General features: G+C 39.3%; 1 protein-coding gene across 4 annotated transcripts in view; it reads left to right on the top strand.

The window, feature by feature from the left end:
* Positions 1-21391, top strand: part of TXNRD3 (thioredoxin reductase 3) — a 50204-nt gene that overhangs the window by 6820 nt on the left and 21993 nt on the right. For all 4 annotated transcript variants that reach the window (XM_073009803.1, XM_073009801.1, XM_073009802.1 and 1 more), the window contains 8 exons: positions 2823-2883; positions 3927-4036; positions 5752-5856; positions 6099-6171; positions 7969-8088; positions 16001-16143; positions 18727-18842; positions 19656-19881. In XM_073009803.1, coding sequence (XP_072865904.1) covers positions 2823-2883; positions 3927-4036; positions 5752-5856; positions 6099-6171; positions 7969-8088; positions 16001-16143; positions 18727-18842; positions 19656-19881 — 954 coding nt within the window. The remainder of the gene's footprint in view (positions 1-2822; positions 2884-3926; positions 4037-5751; positions 5857-6098; positions 6172-7968; positions 8089-16000; positions 16144-18726; positions 18843-19655; positions 19882-21391) is intronic.

Raw genomic sequence — 21391 nt, 5'->3', positions numbered from 1 at the left:
CACAGCAAGACCCTGTCCCCCTCCAATAAAGTACTATTAGTCCTAGCCAGAGCAATACCACGAGAAAAGGAAATAAAAGGCATCGAAACTGGAAAATAAGTTAAATTATCTCTGTTCACAGACAACATGATCTGATGTGTAGAAAACCTAAAGATTTCACAGATGCACACACACCAAAACTGTTGAAATAAAGAAATTCAGCAAAGTTGCGTTGTACAAAATCAACACACAAAAATCAGTTGATTTTCTGTATACCAATAACGAACAATCCAAAATGGAAATTGAGAAAAAAATTTTCATTTATAATAGCAAGAAGAACTAAATACTTAGGAAGAAACTTAACTGAGAAAGCAAAAGACTTGGATGTTGAAAACCACAAATGTTGCTGAAAGGAATTAAATAAGATAGCAACAAATAGCAACATCCCATGTTCATGGATTGGAAGATTTTATACTGCAAAGATGTCGGTAGTACCCAAAGCAATCTACAGATTTAATGCAATCCTTATCAAAATCCCAATGATCTTTTTTGCAGAAATAGAAAAATCCATCCTAAAATTTATATGGAATTTCAAAAGACCCTGAATAACCAGAACAGTCTTGTAAAGAAGAACAAAGTGGAAGAACTCATGCTTCCTGAGTTCTTCAAACCTTACTATAAAGATACAGTAATCTTGTATCTTTGAAGTGATCTTGAAGTGATGTGATCATGGCTCACTGCAGCTTCAAACTTCTTGGCTTCAGCAATCCTCCCACCTCAGCCTCCAGAGTACGTGGACTACAGGCATGTGCCATCATGCCTGGCTATTTTTTTTTTTTTTTTTTTTTTTGTAGAGATGGGGTCTTACTCAGTTGCTAATGCTGGTCTCACACTCCTGGGCTCAAGCGGTCCTCCTGCCTTGGCCTCCCAAAGTGCTGGGATTATAGGTGTGAGCCACTGTTCTCAGCTGCAGTACTACTATTTTGAATAGAAGGGTAAACCCCACAATCTCATTACTGGGTATATCCCCAAAGGAATATAAATCATTCTATCATAAAGATATATGCATGTGCATGTTCATTGCAGCATTCTTCATAATATCAAAGAGATGGAATCAACCCAACCCCCATCAATGATAGACTGGATAAAGAAAATGTTATACATATATACCATGGAATACTATGCAACCATAGAAAAGAATGAGATCATATCCTTTGCAGGAACATAGATGGGGCTGGGGGCCATTATCCTAAACAGACTAATTCTGAACAAAAAACCAAACACTGCATGTTCTCATTTATAAGTGGGTGCTAAATGATGAGAACACATGGATGCATAGATAGGAACAGCAGACACTGGGGCCTACCTGAGGGTGCAGAGTGGGAGGAAAGAGAGGATCAGGAAAAATAACTAATAGGTACTAGGCTTAACACCTGGGTGACAAAATAATCTGTACAACAAACCCCTGTGGCATGAGTTTACCTGTATCACAAACCTACACATGTACCCCTGAACTTAAAAGTTAAAAAAAAAAAAGAAGTGGTGAAAGCATCACTGTCTTCTTCCTGGTTAGGGTTAGGGAGCCTGGTTTTTTTGGACCACACTCACTTGGAGTGGAGCTCCCATCAGCTGCTCCAGGGCATGGGAGGGAAGGGGTGGATTGGGGTGCAAATGGCATAGCTTCTCCATGTTTTAATTGCGATTTAGTATATTTTCTTGAATAAGTGTTTTTTCATTTGCTCAATGCCTGTAGGAACTTTCCAGATAGTTTCTAGTGGTTGTTTTAAATAATTTTCCCCAGTTTTCCCCTGTTCACACTTCCATTCTGAAAGTGGAACCTTTAGATCTTACCTTGAGGGCTGAGGACACTGAAGGCTTTTGAGTAAAGTGGTGAAAAGTGGTTTTAAATGACCACTTTGGATGTAATTTTCAGAAGTAGAGAGGACAAAGCTGGTGCAGAAATAACTTGTAGGATATTACTGAGAATTTCCAGTAGTCAATGTTGATGGCTCAGATTAAGATAGCAACTATGGGGAACTAGAAAGATGAACCAGTTCAACAGAGAATTGCTAAAATTTTGTAATGACAGTGAATGACTGAGGAGTTCATATGGGATAGGAAGATGTTCCCTGAGAGGGAGGCATAAAAATGATTCCCAATTAGAGCTCTGCAGTCGTTAAGGTACAGATCCTGCTATAGGTCCTGATTTTGCATGTCTGGTAAGCTCCTGGGTGATGCTGTTCTTCTGTTCCTGTGCCCTCTGTTTGCGTGAGTAGCAAGGCTGTAGTTGCTCTTATTTAATCAACTGGAGACGGTGCTATAAATTGTCACTTGTCTGTTTCCCCTACTAAAGGGTAGAGATTGTATCTTATTCCTTGTTTTCTTTTGAGTACTTAGAAATGTGGATGAACCATTCAAAGTGTTTGATGTATAAAAATTTGTTGAATGATTTAATGACTGTTGAAAGGAAACACAGAAAGAGGAAAAGGTATGTGGAAGGAAAGGAGTAGTATTGTGGGTATGTTGCCTGTGAAATGCCTGTGGGACACACAGGTGGAAAATAGATACTGCCTATCTTGAGTTCAGAAAAGAGATTTGGGCAAAAGTTGTAGATTTGAAAGTCATAAGAGACGGTAAAAAGAAGGCAAGGGATGGCCTGAGATTATTCTGGGAAAATGTGTAGAGGAAAGGAAAAAAATCAAAAACAAAAACAAAAACCACCCATCAGCTAGAACTGCTGTTCCTCCAGAACATTTATTTTTGACATCTCTCATTACTATGTTCATATTTCACAGCTGTTGAATCTTTTGTGAGAGTGAAACTTAGCTAAATTTTTGTTACAGGTGAAAGAACTCTTTTCTTCTTTGGGAGTCGAATGTAACGTCTTGGAACTTGATCAAGTTGGTAAGTAGACCAGTTACTATACGGTGTTGTTTATAATAAATGCCAACAAGATTGACTGCTTTCCATTTACTTTGTTCAATTCAGATTACTCTTGTCTTCGGGTTAAATGAGGCATTTTTGTCTACATTCAGCCATGCAGAAAATGAACTCTTATGTGGCAGATAAGTTGGTGTAGGTTTTTTATTTATACATTTTCCATATTTGAGGGAAGGGAGTGGGAGGAAGATATATAAGCTGCTCCCTTTGAAGTACTTGAGGCATTTCAGATGTATCTGCCAGCTCTCTAGCAGAATAGATTAAACTGTAACAAACGAAAAGGATCCGCTCGCATTTCCTGGCTGTGTCATCCACCAGGGAGAGTGTGTTAAGTTTTTAGCTTTATACTTTTGAATTCTTGGCATTCATACATCTAATATTAGTTGAGCACTTTACACATAAGGAGCTTTTCAGGGGTGAGGGCATGGTGATGAACTGAACAAGTTTGATTTCTGCCTTCATAGAACCTCACTGACTCATTTTAACCAAGTTGCCTTATTGAGTGAAATGCTCTTGAATCTTGGAGACTTTTCTAAAGGGCATACCAATAAGGTAGTCTTAAGTAGTCATGGACCAGTTTTATTTTTAGGGATGGAAGATAAATATTGGACTATGATCATAAACAGTTTTCAAATGTAATTGTAAGAAGTATTTTCTGAGTTATTGTTACAGCAGATTTTATCTTGATATTTGCTCTTTAAAGAGGGCTCTTATCTGTTTGTCTTGGCATAGTCACTGAATAATATATCAAAATCTAATTTTGAAGAGTTTATCTTTGTCTTTATTCCTTATCTTTAAAGGAATAAGTAGATCTTTATTTTTTAAGATTTTCTTTAAAAGCATGGATGTTTTCACCTCTTGAGTTATCATTTCATAAAGTTATATAACACACTGACCTGTTATGGGTATGTACATGTGAACATTTGAGTGTTGTAACACTTTAGTTGAACTCACAAAGATTTGGAACTCTTTTCAGTGTTTTTATGTATAGTTATTTTCTTCTTCAGATGATGGGGCCAAGGTTCAAGAAGTGCTGTCAGAAATCACTAATCAGAAAACTGTGCCCAATGTTTTTGTGAATAAAGTGCATGTAGGTGGATGTGACCAAACTTTCCAGGTAATAATAGTATTATATGTTCTTCAATGCTATTTGTTCACATTTTTAAAAAGTATTTAAAGGAGGAGAAAATGGTTTTTAGGAGTCCACTCATCTTTTGGAAGTTATGAAATGAAGCATATAGGATAATTATCAGTCAGATAATACTGATCGCTTTAAGGGAAATTAGCTTTTCTACCAGCCTGAACTTCAGAAGCTAGGATTTTTGTGTGAGGGCACCAGGACAAACCACCCTGGAGACATCCCAGGTCTTTTCCTCCTGATGGGGAGAGATAGCATTACTGTTTGTCCAGTAAAAAGAGGTCAACACTGACATTCTTGTCTAGGGCAATTAGATTTCCTGTAAAGACTGCCAACTTTGTGGTAGTTTCCAAAGGCCTATGACTTTTGATATTTTGATTCCTAGAATGCTACAAATGAATAGGAGTTGTTAGGTAAGCAGGGATAGATAAAAATTGATGTTTATTAAATAAGGTCCTTATTTTATAATTATTCACTTTTATTAAAATTCTACTCTGTCATATCCTTTATATGTGTATACAATATGAGTAATCAGTGATTGATTAAATAGTTGTATTTGAGGCTTTAATTAAGAATTATAATTTTGTGGAGAAAAACAATCGTCTACGTTGTGTGTTAATCTATGATCAGCATCCTTATGCAGTAACAATCTGCTTTATTAGTCCTAGAATTTATAACCTAGTGCACATAGTGGTTAAGTCCTGTAGTTATAGCCACTAAACACCTTCTGAAGTGCTTGTCTTGCCAATCCTAGCTTGGAAAATAATGTCCAAGAACAAATCTATAGATGCAGAGAGAGCAATTCTGTTATTTCAAGACAGAAAGATATTTTTTGGATGGCAGAGCCTGAGGAGGTGGATTTCCCTAAGGGTACCTAAAAGTAAGGAGGCCAGAGGGGCCCTTTTTAGAATGTCCCCAGAACCTTCTTGGGCACCCATTCTTCATGGGAACACATGGCATCTGGTGAATCCACGTAGTTATGAAGCATCTGTTTAGGAAGGGCTAGTTTGATCATGGTATTTGTCTAAAGCCAAGGTAATGGGAGTGAGCAACTGACTTGGCATAAAGAAAACTGTTGCTAAATCACACATCGAACCTCTAACATCATCTAAGCTACTTCTGATCACAAGGAGGGCCAAATGAGCAAGAGGATACGGCCCAGGGCCAGCCTCATGACTGTTGCTGAAAGAAAATGTGAGATGTTGGTGTTGTATAGGAAGCTCACCAGTGTAACTACGAAGGTTAGATCGATTTATGAGAAGCTATGACAAAATTTGCTGATAATGCATAAGAATTGTTTTCAAAATGAAGACTAGCACAAGTGAGCAAGGATCTTGAAAAATGATACTTGGCTATTCCACTGCACTTGACTATAACATTTTGATAATTAGACCAAGGAAAATGACCTCATTTTACATTGATACAGAGCCACAGCCTTCTAGGTTATTTGACACAGGCCTAGCTGTCAGGTGTCAGAAGGGACAAAAACATATGTACTTTGGTATAAGTTTTAACTAGTTGGACCCTATTTTTAAATAGCATCCAGATAAATTTACAGTTCTAACTTAGATTAATTATAGATTGTTCCTAAGATTTTTATAAAAGAAATCCATACTAGTTAAACATAGGGTATACATAAACAGCTGTAAAACTTTAAATTCTGCAGTGTTCTTTCTCCTGTAATTAAACCATAGGCATATCAGAGTGGTTTGTTACAGAAGCTCCTTCAGGAAGATTCAGCATATGATTATGATCTCATCATTGTTGGTGGTGGTTCTGGCGGCCTTTCATGTGCGAAGGTATGAACGTAGAAATGAAACTCGTAGATAATCTTCCTGATGATTGCCATAGTCATTTTTTCTGCTACTTAAAAAAAAATTACTGTTACAGTTTAAGCTTTTGTTGTAATAGCTGGTGTAATTCAGGTAAAAGATTGTGTGTCACACAAAAACAGTTTTTTAGGGAAGACAAAAATTGAGGGAGTGTCAGGAAAGTGACAAGATCTTTATACGTAATTTTTGTTGTTGTTGTTTGTTTGTAGGAAGCTGCCATTTTGGGAAAGAAAGTTATGGTGCTAGACTTTGTTGTCCCGTCACCTCAGGGCACATCCTGGGGTAAGCTGTTTTTCTCTGTTGTTCCTCTCTGCTCTTTACATATGTTGCTTGCTTTATGTAATCTCATTTAATCCTCACAACAATCTCAAGAGGTATAACTCGCCTGTTTCTTGGATAAGAAAACAGGCAAGTCTAGGCCTGGCCCAGATTCTCATGCCTGTAATCCCAGCACTTTGAGAGGCCCAGGAGTTCCAGACTAGCCTGGAAATATAGTGAGACCTTGTCTCTATTCAAAAAAATAAAAAATTTAAAAAAAGAAACTGAGTCTTAGTGAGGATATAGTTAACAAGCAGTGATATTGGAAAGATAATATAAACATTAGTAAGGAAGATTTTACAAAAAGAAAAAAAGATTCCGTGACCCCAGTATTTCAGCACTTCTGCCATAGTATTTTTTTGCATGCATGTCACATAGTTGAGGTCACAGTGTATATACTGTGTCGTGATCACATAAGTTTGCCAGAAACATTTTTCTTTGTTTCTGTGTCGGTTTCATAATTGACTATATTAGCTGCACAATAGCTGATGGAGTGAGTGTATATAATAATTACAGTTTAGCTTAACGAGACCAATGACCAGCTCTATGACTGCTGTCTACTGTAGACTAGAGCACTCACCTTTCCATGTTGTTTTTCCACAGTGAAAAGAGCACATAGATTTTGTGCTGGATGTTTTCCATTTATTCTTTAAATGCATTCCCCCTCTGCCTCTGCCCTGCTCTACGCCCCATAAGACTGATCTGTTGGCAGCCTTGCCCTCTGGCTTCTGAGGCAGCTTGGCCACTTTGGAGTAATGGGAAGAGGGCAGAGGGAGAGTGGAGTTGGGATTTTACTCCCCTGGCTTCTTCCCTGCTGGGTCCCTGCATCTTCCTGTGGAAGGCCACCCCCTCCATTGGATGGCCGGCTCCCTCTGGGTGGTGGAAGTCAGTCTCCTTGCCCCTTCACATGGGGCTGCCAGTGGTACCCTGCTGTCACTAGTTTAGGGAACTATTCTATCCCTTTTTGCTCTTCCTGCTTACACCTTTGTGATAATTTCTCTGTTAATCCTTCAGTTACCCAACTCGAGTGTGTCTTCTCTTTTCTGCTAGAAAAAAATTTCTGGCAGATTTTTTCACATAAAGTGTGAAAATCAATTTTTAAAATTCAAACTTACTCAGAAGGTTATAGCCTAGAATTTTATATACAAAAGCTAATCTACCTTGATTTTTCTCATAATGTTCTTGTGGTGTGTGTACCCTTGTTTTTTGTCCCTCACCCTGGCCTCTTTCCTTTTTTTCTCCTCCCTTTCTCCCTTTCTTGTCCAGAAATAATCCTACTTATCTGGCATACCAGAAGACACTGCAGTCAGAGAGAATCTGAGACCTGCCCTGCAAAGGGGAACTCCGTTTTGCATAATCCATTTTTTGTTGTTAAGGACTCAGAGTAAATGTGACCAGGAAGCTTGCAGTTGAAGACGTGACTCCGAGGAGTCAGAGTTATGGAGAGTACAGGGCTGGTGTAGTACATATCTAATTAATCTTAGATCATTCTGATCTCTGTGGATCAGACTGAAGTGAAAGTTTTGAACTCTGTGCCCAGAAAACTTCTCACATGCACATCTGTATTTTTACTCATCCTTGGGTCTCTTCTGTGGACCTGTGGTCAGAAAATTTGGGTTAATCCCTTGTGTCTTATTTTGGGGTAGGGTATTATCCCCCCTACCATTGTGCTTGTCATTTCCACATGTTTTAATATAATATGACTGCAGATGTGTGAAACTAGACACACAAAGAAGCATTAATACTTATTTTCTTTCTCAGGTCTTGGTGGCACTTGTGTAAATGTAGGTTGTATTCCTAAGAAATTGATGCATCAGGCTGCCCTTTTGGGGCAGGCATTGTGTGACTCAAGGAAATTTGGCTGGGAGTATAATCAACAAGGTGAGTAATGGTATATAAAGTATAGATTGAGAGAAAAGAAAAAATGAGTTTTTTAGATGAAGACTTGGTATTCATATTTTTATAGTTGAGTTTGTAATTCATTTAATGAACATTCATTAGGAAGCCACTGTGTCAGCCAGGCATAGAGGATGCAAAAGGGCCTGCTCTTGTGAACCTCACCACCTAGAGAGGGAGTTGTCTCAGCTGCAGCAATCCCACCCTCTTAGCAGAATGTAAAAGATTAAATAATCACTATTTTCAGATTTCTTTCAAGTATAAGAAAAATAGAATAGCAAAGGTTATTGTTTGAATTATATCTGTTATTGTAACATTTTTTCTCAATGGTTATATATATCTTTGGTTAATGAAAAGTGGAAAAGAAATTCATCCAGTAAACATGTATTGGCCAAGCTCTGAGGATACAGATGTGAGGAAGACAGAGCTGCCTGTAAGCAGCACGTAGTCCATGGGAGAGAGACAAGGAGATCCATTCAGTGCACTCAAATTAGCCATGCTGTTTTGAGCATTGGCTCCATGTAGCCTTGAGGGTGGTGGGGGAGTGTCAGGGAAAGCTCTTCAGACAATGTGACCCTTGAGCTGCGTCCGCAAGGTCACAGAGGAGTAGGACCTTTAATGCTGGAAGCAGTTTGATGGACGCTATGGAGATGTGAGGAAGCATGGTGTTTTGGGGGATTAGTAGCAGCTGGAGTGAAGAGTAGGTGAAGGGAGTTGAAGCAGGAGAGGAGCATGAGCCACGGCTATGATTCCAGGTCCCACCGTCAAGCTAAGTAGCAAGCAGAAAAAAGCTCCCTAAAGAAAATGATGCTTATTTGGGAATTGGGCACTGCAGCTGGAATATGTGTGCCATAGTAAACTATGTGCATGTTCAGGGACATAAAGGAAGACAAGGGTTTCCTACACAAAAATGAGGAAGATGATATGATTGTTTTGAAATGATTATCATTGGCTACAAGGATCAATAACTAGGGTGACTCAAGTCCAAGGTTGGACAGGCAGTTGCTGGGCAGATGTCCTGGAAGATGTATTTTTATGTAAAGTTGTGATGGCCTTTGGTCAAGTTTGTAGTTTTTGTAGTCTTTGTGATGATTTCGTTACCAGGCATAGAAACCAGAAAACCCTTTCTTCATGGCCTTCCCCAGCTCTGTTTGTCAGAGAGTTGGTTTTTTTTTACACAACTTCCTCCATTTTGATTCTGACAACTTTCACACCTTTGATGGCACTGAGGAACTTAGAAAAGAGAGGAAAGGATAGGAAAGTGGGGGCAAGAAATGACAGAGAGTTGAGCAAAGACTGAAGTCAGGTTGGAGGGTAATTGAAGGCATAAAATTGACCAGATGTGGTGACCAGTTGGATGTAGACTTGGCTGTGTATCAGAATGTCTTGTGGACTTTCAGAAAAATTACAAACCACTTGTCTCTTTCTGTAGAGATTTTGATCTGGTAGATGTGGGCAGTGAATGTGCACATTTAAAGCATCATAGATGATCCTGGTTCTGACCATAGCCAGGTGATTGTGACAGGGCATCCAGGTCATGGTAGGATATGGAGTGAGGGAGAGGAAAGAATGCAGGAAGAGAGACTAGGGGGAAATGGAATACCGTTCACCGAGATAGGAAACACAGGCAGCTTTTGTTTATTGGCAGGATGGGGTTGAGTTCAGGATATTGGGTTGATGCTGGACACATTTCTCCAGTCAACTCAATGGAGAGCTTTAGGTCAAGCTAGGATCAGCTGGTTGTAGATAAAGTGAGGCCTCCCTACTTGGCAGTGTAATTTTGGGGTAGTTTTATTCACTTTCAAAAATCCTTCTTCTGGTTAGGCATAGTGACTCACACCTATAATCCCAGCACTTTGGGAGACTGAGATGAGAGGATTATTTAAGCCCAGGAGATTGAGACCAGCCTGGGCAACATAGTGAGACTCTGTCTCTACAAAAAATAGAAAAATCAGCCAGGCATGGTGGCATGCACCTGTAGTCCCAGCTACTTGGGAGGCTGACGTAAGAGGATAGCTTGAGTCCAAGGAGGTCAAGGCTACAGTGAGCTCTGATTGTACCACTGCACTCCAGCCTGGGCAACAGAATGAGACCTTGTCTCAAAAAAGAAAAAATATTTCTTTTCCCTAAATCCTTCATCTTACTAGGACACTGTACTTCAGGTGCCTTGGGAACATCCTGTTAGAATTTGCTGTATGGGGAGGATTTGTTCCCAAAAGAGAGCTAGGCAAGAGCTGAGTGTGAGAGCAACACATGGGGGATTGGGGAAAATGAAAAGCATAGAAAACAGAGACAGAACGCTGAGATATTTTAATACCTATAGTAACTGGGTGAGGAAGAGGAGGAAAACCAAGAGAGTTGAATCACAGAAGCCAAGAGGGGTTTGGCTTAAGGGCATGATTGGGGCCTTAGGTAGTCTAAAAAGAGCACTAACTGAATCAATTGCTGCAGAAAGGCTAAATGGAATGGGATTTGAATTATGCACATTTTGACTTGGCAGGTACTTATGGAATCTTTTTAAAATAAATACAGTGTTTTAAAAATAACTGAGTCCAAGAGGGGAGAAGCTCCTAAAACTTCACTGGTAGGGAAGAGGCTGTAAAGGGTGAACCACAGCACTCACTCTGTGTTGGAGACACAGCAGGCAGAGGTGGCTTGTGTGGGTGACATCAAACCTGTGTGGTCTGTGCCAGCTGGGGACCTTTCTGTGTGTTACTTCTGTCTATTCTTCATTGTCTTACAGTCTCAGAGAAAAGATAGCAGGATGTCTGTACACATTGCTTTGCTGCACTCCCTGCCCCTGTGGGGTCAATTGATGTTAATTCTGTTCTAAGTGCTGAATATTTCTAAATACTTTCTAATTTCCTTGAATGGGTAAAATCTTATAATTAGCTTCCTCAAAGTTCCCCCTATACAAAATGCTTTCTTTTTTCTTTTCTTTTTTTTTTTTTTTGAGATAGAGGAGTTTCACTATGTTGTCCAAGCTGGAGTACAGTGGTGTGATCTCAGCTCACTGCGTTCCTCTACCTCCCGCATTCAAGCGATTCTCCTGCCTCAGCCTCCCGAGTAGCTGTGATTACAGGTGCACACCACTACGCCCAACTGATTTTTATATTTTTAGTGGAGATGGGGTTTCACCATATTGGCCAGGCTGGTCTTGAACTTCTGACCTCAGGTGATCTGCCCACCTCGGCCTCCCAAAGTGCTGGGATTGCAGACATGAGCCACTGTGCCTGGCCAAAATGCTTTCTAAGTCAGCTTTGGGGGGTTGACTAAGAAATATTTAGCTAGCCAACACATGGTGTATTTAGGTATAGACTCAATAAAGGGCCAAGGGAAGTCAACAGATTCTGAGCAGCAAAAGAGAGGAAGTCAAAGGATGCCAAAATTGTGTTCTGGGAGAATGTTCTAGATACTTACGTTGTTGATATTGATAAAGAAATATAGGCTAGACGGGACACAGTGACTCACACCTGTAATCCCAGCACTTTGGGAGACTGAGGTGGGCAGATCACCTGAGGTCAGGAGTGTGAGACCAGCCTAGCCAACATGGTAAAACCCGTCTCTACTAAAAATACAAAAATTAGCTGGTCGTGGTAATGCGTGCCCATAATCCCAGCTGCTCGGGAGACTGAGGCAGAAGAATCACTTGAACCAGAGAGGCAGAGGTTACAGTGACCCGAGAATGCACCACTGCACTGCAACCTGAGCGACAGAGGGAGACCTTGCCTCAAAAACCAAAAAAAAAAGAGGCGAGGGGCCGGGCGCGGTGGCTTATGCCTGTAATCCGAGCACTTTGGGAGACCGAGGCAGGCAGGTCACGAGGTCAGGAGATCGAGACCATCCTGGCTAACACGATGAAACCCTGTCTCTACTAAAAATACAAAAAATTAGCCAGACATGGTGGCATGCGCCTGTCGTCCCAGCTACTCAGGAGGCTGAGGCAAGAGAATCGCTTCAACTCGGGAGGTGGAGGTTGCAGTGAGCCAAGATCATGCCACTGCTCTCCAGCCTGGGTGACAGAGCGAGACTCCATCTCAAAAAAAAAAAAAAAAAAAAAAAAAAAAAAGAGAAATATAGGTTAAAATAAGTTTAAAATGTATAGATAATTTCCAGATTAGAAACTGAATGAACTTTCAAGTAAAAATTTAAAAAGAAGGGAAAGTATACAAAGAGAAGGTAGTAAAGAAAGAATAGAAAGGGAAGGAACATGAAACTACAAGTTAAAACAAACAAAAATAGCAACACAAAATAAGATACCTTACATAAGAGTAGTCATATTACTTATTAGGATAAAGCCGAATGAGCCAGATTTTTGGGTTAGTCGATGGCAAAATTCTTCCATATGCTATGTTTAAGACAAATACCTAAAACCAAAAGAAATAATTGTTGAAAATACGGAAATTTTACATTTTAAGTAGAAAAGAATTTCCTATTTTAAATTTTAGACGGGAAATTTTTAAACAGGAAACAATATACCAGGAAAATGTAAATAATATCAGTGGTAGTTAATATCAGATAGGTAGAATATAAACAAAAAGTAAGCAAACAGAAAAACTCAGAAATTAATATTAGCTCCCTTCCCAAATAGAACTGATAAACAAAACCAAGAGTATATTTGAAAATACAAATAAAATAGGCAAATGTTTGGCAAATCCAATTAAGGAAATAAGGGGAGAAGCTCATACAGATACGCAGCATCAGACACGAGAAAAGAAGTATAACTACAGGTGGGGAGAGATGCCACAAATTGAGTATAAAAATTAGTGGTCATAATGTTAAATATCTTGATGACAAGGAATATCTTCTACGAAAATATAAATGACCAGAATTGACTTGAATGATCAAAGAAAAAACACTGTGTAAGAATAACCCAGTCACCAAAAGGTCCCATTAGCATTACAGGTAAATTTTTCCGAATCTACAAGTAACAGGCACTTCCTCTATAATTCAAACCAGGGGTGTCCAATCTTTTGACTTCCCTGGGCCACATTGGAAGAAGAATTGTCTTGGGCCACACACAAAATACACTAACAATAGCTGATGAACTAAAAAAAAAAAAAAAAAATCACAAAAGAAACCTCATGTTTTAAGAAAATTTACAAATTTGTGTTGGTCCACATTCGAAGCCATCCTGGGCCTCCTGCAGCCCGTGGGCCACAGGTTGGACAAGTTTGATTCACACTGTTCTAGGAAAGCTAGACTTAGAAAAGCCACCTTTTTTTTGGATGCTGAAATAACTATAATACAGAAAGTCTAAAAATAGAAAACTATACTCTGTAGAGGTGCCAAAACTCTAGGACAAGCATTAGTAAATCTCTGGTAGTGTCTCGAAGAAACAAACATGACTGGGTAGGGCTCGCCATGGGGTGCAGGACGGGGATCAGCCTAGGATAGCACAGCAGGAGTGCACAGAATCAGCATGAAGGCCAGGATTTCAGCTCTGAGGGCATTTCAAACAAATCTCATACCCATTCCTGCTTTAGAAAACAAAGAGATACCTCTTCACATAGTGAAGAGTCAGAAGCAAATACTTAAGGGAGAAGAACTTGGGGTATTTGAATTAAGTCAAGAATCGACATTCACTACTGATATCTGTACTGTTTAGAGCTTTGGATTAGTGTGGAAAAGGAGTAATAAAAAGATATTTTAAATGTATAATATGAGTTATGTTGTACATTATATACAACATATGTAGAATATATAAGAGATGAAACAAGAAATATTAGAACTAATGAGTTAAGTTGATTGCTTTTGCGAGGCTGTGGCAGGAAGATTGCTTGAGATGAGGAGTTCGAGACTAGCCTGGGCAACATAGTGAGACCCCTTCTTTACAAAAATAAAAAACAGAAAAATCAGCTGGGCATGGTGGCTCATGCCTGTAGTCCCAGCTACTTGAGAGGCTGAGGCAGAAGGATTGCTTGGACCTGGGAGGTCAAGGCTGTAGTGAGCCAAGACCATGCATGCCATGGCACTCCAGCTTGGTCAGCAGAGTGAGACCCTGTCTCTTAAAATATGTGTGTGTGTGTGTGTATGCTTATGTGTATATAGGTATATATACATGTGTATGTGTATATATATGTGTGTGATGTGTATAATATACATATATACACATACTCACATGTATAATGGAAAATTGTAAGAAAAAATGAAAATAACTTGAAATAAATTCAACCAGGAATATACAGGATATATAAGGAAAGAATATAAAGGCATAATAACAAATTTACTATGATTTTAGAGAGGATGTCTCAATATTGTTAAGACAGTATCTTAAAAATTATTTGTAAATTTTATATAAGTCCAGTAAGATCTCCATGAGACATTTTTTTTTCTTTTTGGAGATTGGCTGATTATTTTAAAATTTGTATTGAAAAATACATATGTGAAAATAGCTAAGCAACCTTTGAGAAAGTATAGAGGGTGACCTTTCTCAGTATTTAAAAATGTTATACTGTTGCAGGACTAAACACATCAATAAAACAGTAGAACAGGTGGTTTCAAAGTGCCAGTTCATCGATTTGGCATATCAAAAACTCCAGGAGGAGCTTTTTAGCTGTACAGGTTCTGGGGTCCCACTCCTGATTCCATAGTTTCTGGCAGGTCCTAGGATTTGTATAGGTGAACACGATTCCCATTATGATGTGAGCTGTATTTGAGAGCCTCTAATCTAAGATGCCTTTTGCAACAAGAACAAGAAACAAAAGGACACATGAACTGTTAGTTGAGCTGACAAGATTCTTAGGATAAATAGTTTAAGGGATGGAAGAAAAGCTTTTCTGGGGGATGCGGAGGAAGTATCTTTAGGATGTGAGGATATGTGCCATTGTGGCGACGTGGTCACCGCTGGGACAGGTTCGGGAATTGTAACCAACATCACAGGGTATGGGAGGATGAGGTAATGTAGTAACAAAAACAACTATTCTGGGTTACAGAATTTTAGGAGACTGTGGTACACTGGCATCATAGAAAGGGCTGTGTGTGTTGACATTGGCTAAGCCTCTCTGTGCACTGACTGTCTCCTCCAGTCATCTCCCTTTCCTGCATGGTAACATCCCATGCCCCTGGATCAGTAGGGGGACATTTCTTGACAGTGGTAGATGGGGTAAGTTTCCAGATGTGACCCTTGACCTCAGGTTGTTGGTTTGTCTTCGGGGATCTCATCCAGTTATGATGAAAGCCCTGGCTGGGCTGACCCCTGCATCTTATAAACATAGAGCTGCACAGGGTGACCTTCAGGATCTGGCATCTTTAGACAAGGTGAACACTATGTGGTAAATCCCACCTAGAAGATACAGGGATGACGTGGAATTACAACACCCGAATCCTGCCTCACCTTCTAAAGGAATGGGTAAACACTGTAACATAGACAGTTGGCAGTGGTGAGTGTAAACCATATTTGTTGTAAAGACATGTAAGATATTCACTGTCATGAAACCCCTGCCCTGTGAACCAAATGAGAGTGGAACCACACCAGTCTGTTGAGGTGAATATACCAAGCTCACTGACTTGAGGCCTTCTTCCCATCCAAGGGCCAAGTAAAGTAGGTCCCATGGAGTGGGAAAGCGTTCTAGGAGGTGCCACCGAGGAGAGGTGAGCCTCCTGCCTTACGTCGTGGCAGGCATTACCACATGAGGGCCAGTTTCTCCATTCTCTCCTCTGTGGACTTTTCCCCAGTTTTCTTCTTTTCAGAACTCTGCTTTTTGCACATTCTTTGTAATATAAAATAGGAAGAGTATAAACTATGACTGGCATACAAAATATTTAAGTTACTAATTTATCTTTTCTACTTCTTGATTTTTAAAGCACTGTTAGTATGGCTCACGTGTAGTTATATATAATTTACCATTGAAGGTAAAATTCACCTAACATCTTCACCCTGATTATTTCTTCTTAGTGAAGCACAACTGGGAGACGATGACAAAAGCAATTCAGAACCACATCAGCTCTCTAAACTGGGGCTACAGGTTGTCTCTGAGGGAAAAGGCTGTGGCCTATGTCAATTCCTATGGAGAGTTTGTTGAACATCATAAAATAAAGGTACTGTTTATTTTTTATTTTTTTAATTTTTTAAAATTATGCTTTAAGTTCTAGGGTATATGTGCACAACATGCAGATTTGTTACATATGTATACATGTGCCATGTTGGTATGCTGCACCCATTAACTTGTCATTTATATTAGGTATATCTCCTAATACTATCCCTCCCCCCTTCCCCCATCCCATGACAGGCCCCAGTGTGTGATGTTCCTCACCCTGTGTCCAAGTGTTCTCATGGTTCAATTCTCACCTATGAGTGAGAATATGCAGTGTTTGATTTTTTGTCCTTGCAATAGTTTGCTGAGAATGATGGTTTCCAGCTTCGTCCATGTCCCTACAAAGGACATGAACTCATCCTTTTTTATGGCTGCATAGTATTCCATAGTGTATATGTGCCACATTTTCTTAATCCAGTCTATCATTGATGGACATTTGGGTTGGTTCCAAGTCTTTGCTGTTGTGAGTAGGGCTGCAATAAACATATATGTGCATGTGTCTTTATAGCAACATGATTTATAATCCTTTGGGTATATACCCAGTAATGGGATCGCTGGGTCAAATGGTATTTCTAGTTCTAGATCAAATAAAGGTACTGCTTGAGTTTCTTGTCTTGTTCATCTCCTTTCTTTACAGTTTGTAGTTGCCTTGAACTAAAATTTCATGTTGCATGTTAAGGAGTGTAACAGGCGTGCACACACACACACACACGGCCATGCGTGTGTGTGTGTGTTTCTCCCCCATTGTTTGTTGATTCTACATGTTTGGTTAACTTGAAGAAATTGTGTTTTAAAGAACTCTTAATTTAAAATTATTAGCCTTTGATTTAATAATTGCTGTCTTAAAAGAGAACATGTTTAAACTAAGCAGTTCAAAGTTTAAAAGACTAAAAAGATCAAAATTTTATTAGTGGAATCCTGCCTAAAAATGAAACCTTAACTAGAACTCCAATACTATATTATTCATAAAAGCATTGATAAAAGTAGCATTAGAATTAGTGTATTTTATACTTTTATCTTTGTAATATGTATTTATTATTAGATTAATACATATGGAAAATGAGATCATTTTGAGGAACACAAACAGTTTACACTGGAATTATGACAGACAATCAGATATTGTCCTCATCATCTAGTTTATTTTTGTACTTTGTTAGCACAGTGTGAGATAATCTTCACAAGATTTTAGATTATTTTGTATTCAGTTGTTATCTCAGAAACGTGTGAGGTATGGTCCATTTAAAGCTACCCTTCAGTGCTTATTTTCAGCATTTTATTTAAATTTTTTTAATTTAACAGGAAATTGGGAGCATAACATAGCAAATATCAAAATATTCAATTCCTAGGTTTAACGATTGTTATCATTTGCCATATAATCTATATTTTGGATGATGTGTTTCAGTCAGTTAAAAATAATAATAAGATAAAGCCAGCCCTTTAAAACCTTATATGGGCCAATTTGAATTATGTTATTTACATGAAACACAGCAGAAATGCATGTTTTATTTCTCAAATTGCCTGGCACAGGTGGTTGAATAAGCCCCAACCAAGCCTGCCTATTGTGTGGCTCCTTGTTTAGTGATGCTAACACATCCCCAGTCTGCAGACAAGAAACTCCAGAGTCTCCCTTTAACCCCAGAGCCTGTACTTCCTTGTCTGTTTCAGAGCCCTTCTAAGCAAGGCTCTTTTTCCAGGCTCTGTTCTCCATCCCACTCAAGGTGCCAACACACTTCTTTAAATACCTTCATTAGTATTTGAATGTTTTTGTGTTTTTTGGTGTTTTTGTTTGTTTGTTTGTTTGTTTTTTGAGACAGTCTTGCTCTGTTACCCAGGATGGAGTGCAGTGGCGTGATCTTGGTTCACTGCAACCTCCGGCTCCCAGGTTCAAGTAATTCTCCCACCGCAGCCTCCCAAGTATTTGGGATTGCAGGCGCATACCACCATGCCCAGCTAATTTTTGTATTTTTTAAGTAGAGATGGGGTGTCATCACGTTGGCCAGGCTGGTCTCGAACTCTTGACCTTGTGATCTGCCCGCCTCGGCCTCCGAAAGTATTTGAATTTTTTTAAATGAAAATGTTTTTATGAATTATTTGTATAATTAAAAATTGTGAGCAACCTTTGTTGGTTCCCCGTAGCCTAAGCTGTTAGGATGACATAAGGGCCCTCGCACTTGGCTCTAGTCTGTTTCATGTCACTTCTGACACGACTCTGCTCTCCAGTCTTCAAACACCAATTCCTTTTGGGCCCATGTGCTTTTGTGTGCGTTATTCTGTCTTCCAGGTCTCCGTTCCTCTCCTATCATTTCACTTTTCTTATCTCTGCTTGAAAATCTCTCCTCCTTCTTTAATACATCCTTGATTGGCTTTCTAGTCCACTACCCTACCCTCACCATGGGGCTTTGGTTAATATTTCATAAAGACTTACGTTTTCTGTGCTTGTGCTTATCACATTACATTATTACTTTTTCACATGTCTGCTGTTCCTGTTGAATGAGAAACTCCATGAGGGTAGTAACTATTTTGTCCAGGGTGTCTGGTATTCTGTAGTGTTTGCTGAGTAAGTGAAGTTTACTTCTCTTTTTTCAAGGTGACCAATAAAAAAGGACAGGAGACTTATTATACTGCTGCACAGTTTGTCATAGCAACGGGTGAAAGGCCACGGTACTTAGGAATCCAAGGAGATAAAGAATACTGTATTACTAGGTAAGGTTAAATAGACCATTTTAACTTTACTGTTAATAAATTGAATTATGTTGACATGTTTCTGGTTTATTTACTTCCTGTCTTATTCCACAGAAGACTTCAATTAACAAATGAAAATATATACAGTGCAAGAAGCTAAATAGCTAAAAATAATGAAACAGAGAATATAAGGTCAGGTAAATAAGGCCAGTGGCAAAATTTATATACAAAAATATACCATATGTGTCTTGGTGATTGCTACAAGTAGCCTGGGAATTTCATTCTAAACTTCTTACAGGCCAAAACAAAGAAGTAAATACAGTTAGCTCTAGGGTTTAGTGTCCTTATGATAAAAATGAACCAGCTGGGGAGGAGCAGTACCACTCTTCTTAACACTTAGATTTCATGGGAATTTTCCTTAGTGGTCAAACAGGACATGTATGCAATGACTTGCAAACTTTTTTGAGCCGACTCACACTAAGAAATACATTTTTTTGTTCAGGTAAGTAAACACACACCCCTTCACATAGCATATACATACACCTCTGAAACAAACAGGATTTTTTTTTTTATTACATATAATATAGTCTGATATTTTCTATACTATTTTATTTTTTAAAATCTTGCTTGTGGTCTGATTTTGAAAAAACTGAAGTATACTTCTTGTTCCACATTCTCTCCACAGCAGACTCAGTTACAAATTTCAAAAGGCTGTTGCTTCATTCAAGCACTGAATTATAATTCAGTCATCACAAGACCATTATACATTGAAACATGAATAACTAATTTCATTCTTACTGCCTAGGTATTCTTTTTTTAATTTTTATTTTTCAGTGATGACCTTTTTTCTCTGCCTTACTGCCCTGGCAAAACATTAGTGGTGGGTGCCTCTTATGTCGCCCTGGAGTGTGCAGGGTTTCTGGCTGGCTTTGGCCTAGATGTCACAGTTATGGTACGCTCAATCCTTCTCCGTGGCTTCGACCAAGAAATGGCAGAAAAAGTGGGTTCCTACATGGAGCAGCATGGTGTGAAGTTCCTACGGAAATTCATACCTGTGATGGTAAGGCAGCATGGCATTTGCAATTTCTTTTCTCTAACTTTTCACTTTATCCTACCTTATTTCATTTCATTACATAAATTAGTCTGTATTCAAATAATGTTAAAACAGTGTTTCCACTCCCTAGTCTACAGAGCCAACCTCATTTGCCCCCTCGTATCCTCTTCTGATATAGGAGGTGTACTTGCTCTTCTCAGAGGCTGAGTTCCCTCATCTCCCACTTTGTTTCACCTTTTCAAGGATATTCCATCTTCAGTTAGTAGTTTTCTTTTTCCTTATTCTTATCACTGTTTCTCATCTTGAACAATTAAGCCTTCTCTTACCCTTGCTGCATTTCTGGCTGGGTCCCTATTTTTCTTTCTCCTTTACAAAAAAACAACAATTCTGCATGCTACTTCTAATTTCTTGCCTCCATTTCACACTTACCTGACTGTCAGCTGCTTCCATCTCCATCACTTCTTTGAAACTGATTGTCAGGCTTTTAGCAAACTTCCTGTCATCACATCCAGTGGTCATGTCTCTGTCCTTATCTTATTGGGCCTCTTGGCAGCATGCTCTGAAATTGGCCTTTCATTTGAAGCATCTTCCTTTCTGGCTTCTGTGGTCCCAGTCTATAATATTTTCCCATCTACATCTACTCAACCTACAGACTCCAGCACCCATTTGTTTTCCTCCCGGCCCCTCTTCACTTCTGTGCACTTGTATTACCTGGATGATCTTCTCTAGGCCCATAGTTTTAAACATCTAAATGCTAATGATTCTCATATTTATATCTCCTATTTAAGAGTCTCTCCTGAATCCCACACTCATTTATACTCCTGCCTACTGGAAATTGCTACTTGAATCTCTCATAAGCATTTCAAATTTAACAAGACAAAAATGAAACTAGATTTTTTACCTAAATATATTACAGGCGCGGTGGCTCACGCCTGTAATCCCAGCGCTTTGGGAGGCCGAGACAGGCGGATCACAAGGTCAGGAGATCGAGACCATCCTGGCTAACACAGTGAAACCCCGTCTCCACTAAAATACAAAAAAAATTAGCCAGGCGTGGTAGCGGGCACCTGTAGTCCCAGCTACTGGAGAGGCTGAGGCAGGAGAATGGCGTGAACCCAGGAGGTGGAGCTTGCAGTGAGCAGAGATCGCCACTGCACTCCACCCTGGGCGACAGAGCGAGACCCCGTCTCGAAAAAAAAAAACAACAAAAAAGATATATTATCCTGCTAATCTTTCTGGCCCACCGCAGTACTCAGTAAATTAACACAGTGTATTAAGCCAGTATCTAGGAATACCCCTTAATTTCTCTTTTTTTGCTCCCTCCAATCTCAACTAATTCATTAATTCATTTCTACCTCCAAAATGTATCTGTGACAGTCCACTTTTCTCTATTTCTGCCTTGTCCAGAAACCTTAACTATACTAACACCTATTATATGTACCACCACCAAACATACAAATGTGCACAAACATACCAGTGTACACCCTTTTGTGCATTTCTTTTTTGTCATATTTAG

This window comes from Chlorocebus sabaeus, chromosome 22 (genome assembly GCF_047675955.1).
Source record: "Chlorocebus sabaeus isolate Y175 chromosome 22, mChlSab1.0.hap1, whole genome shotgun sequence".
Taxonomy (NCBI): domain Eukaryota; kingdom Metazoa; phylum Chordata; class Mammalia; order Primates; family Cercopithecidae; genus Chlorocebus; species Chlorocebus sabaeus.
The sequence above is the reverse complement of the archived record's forward strand: the minus strand, read 5'-3'. Positions and strand labels throughout refer to the sequence as shown.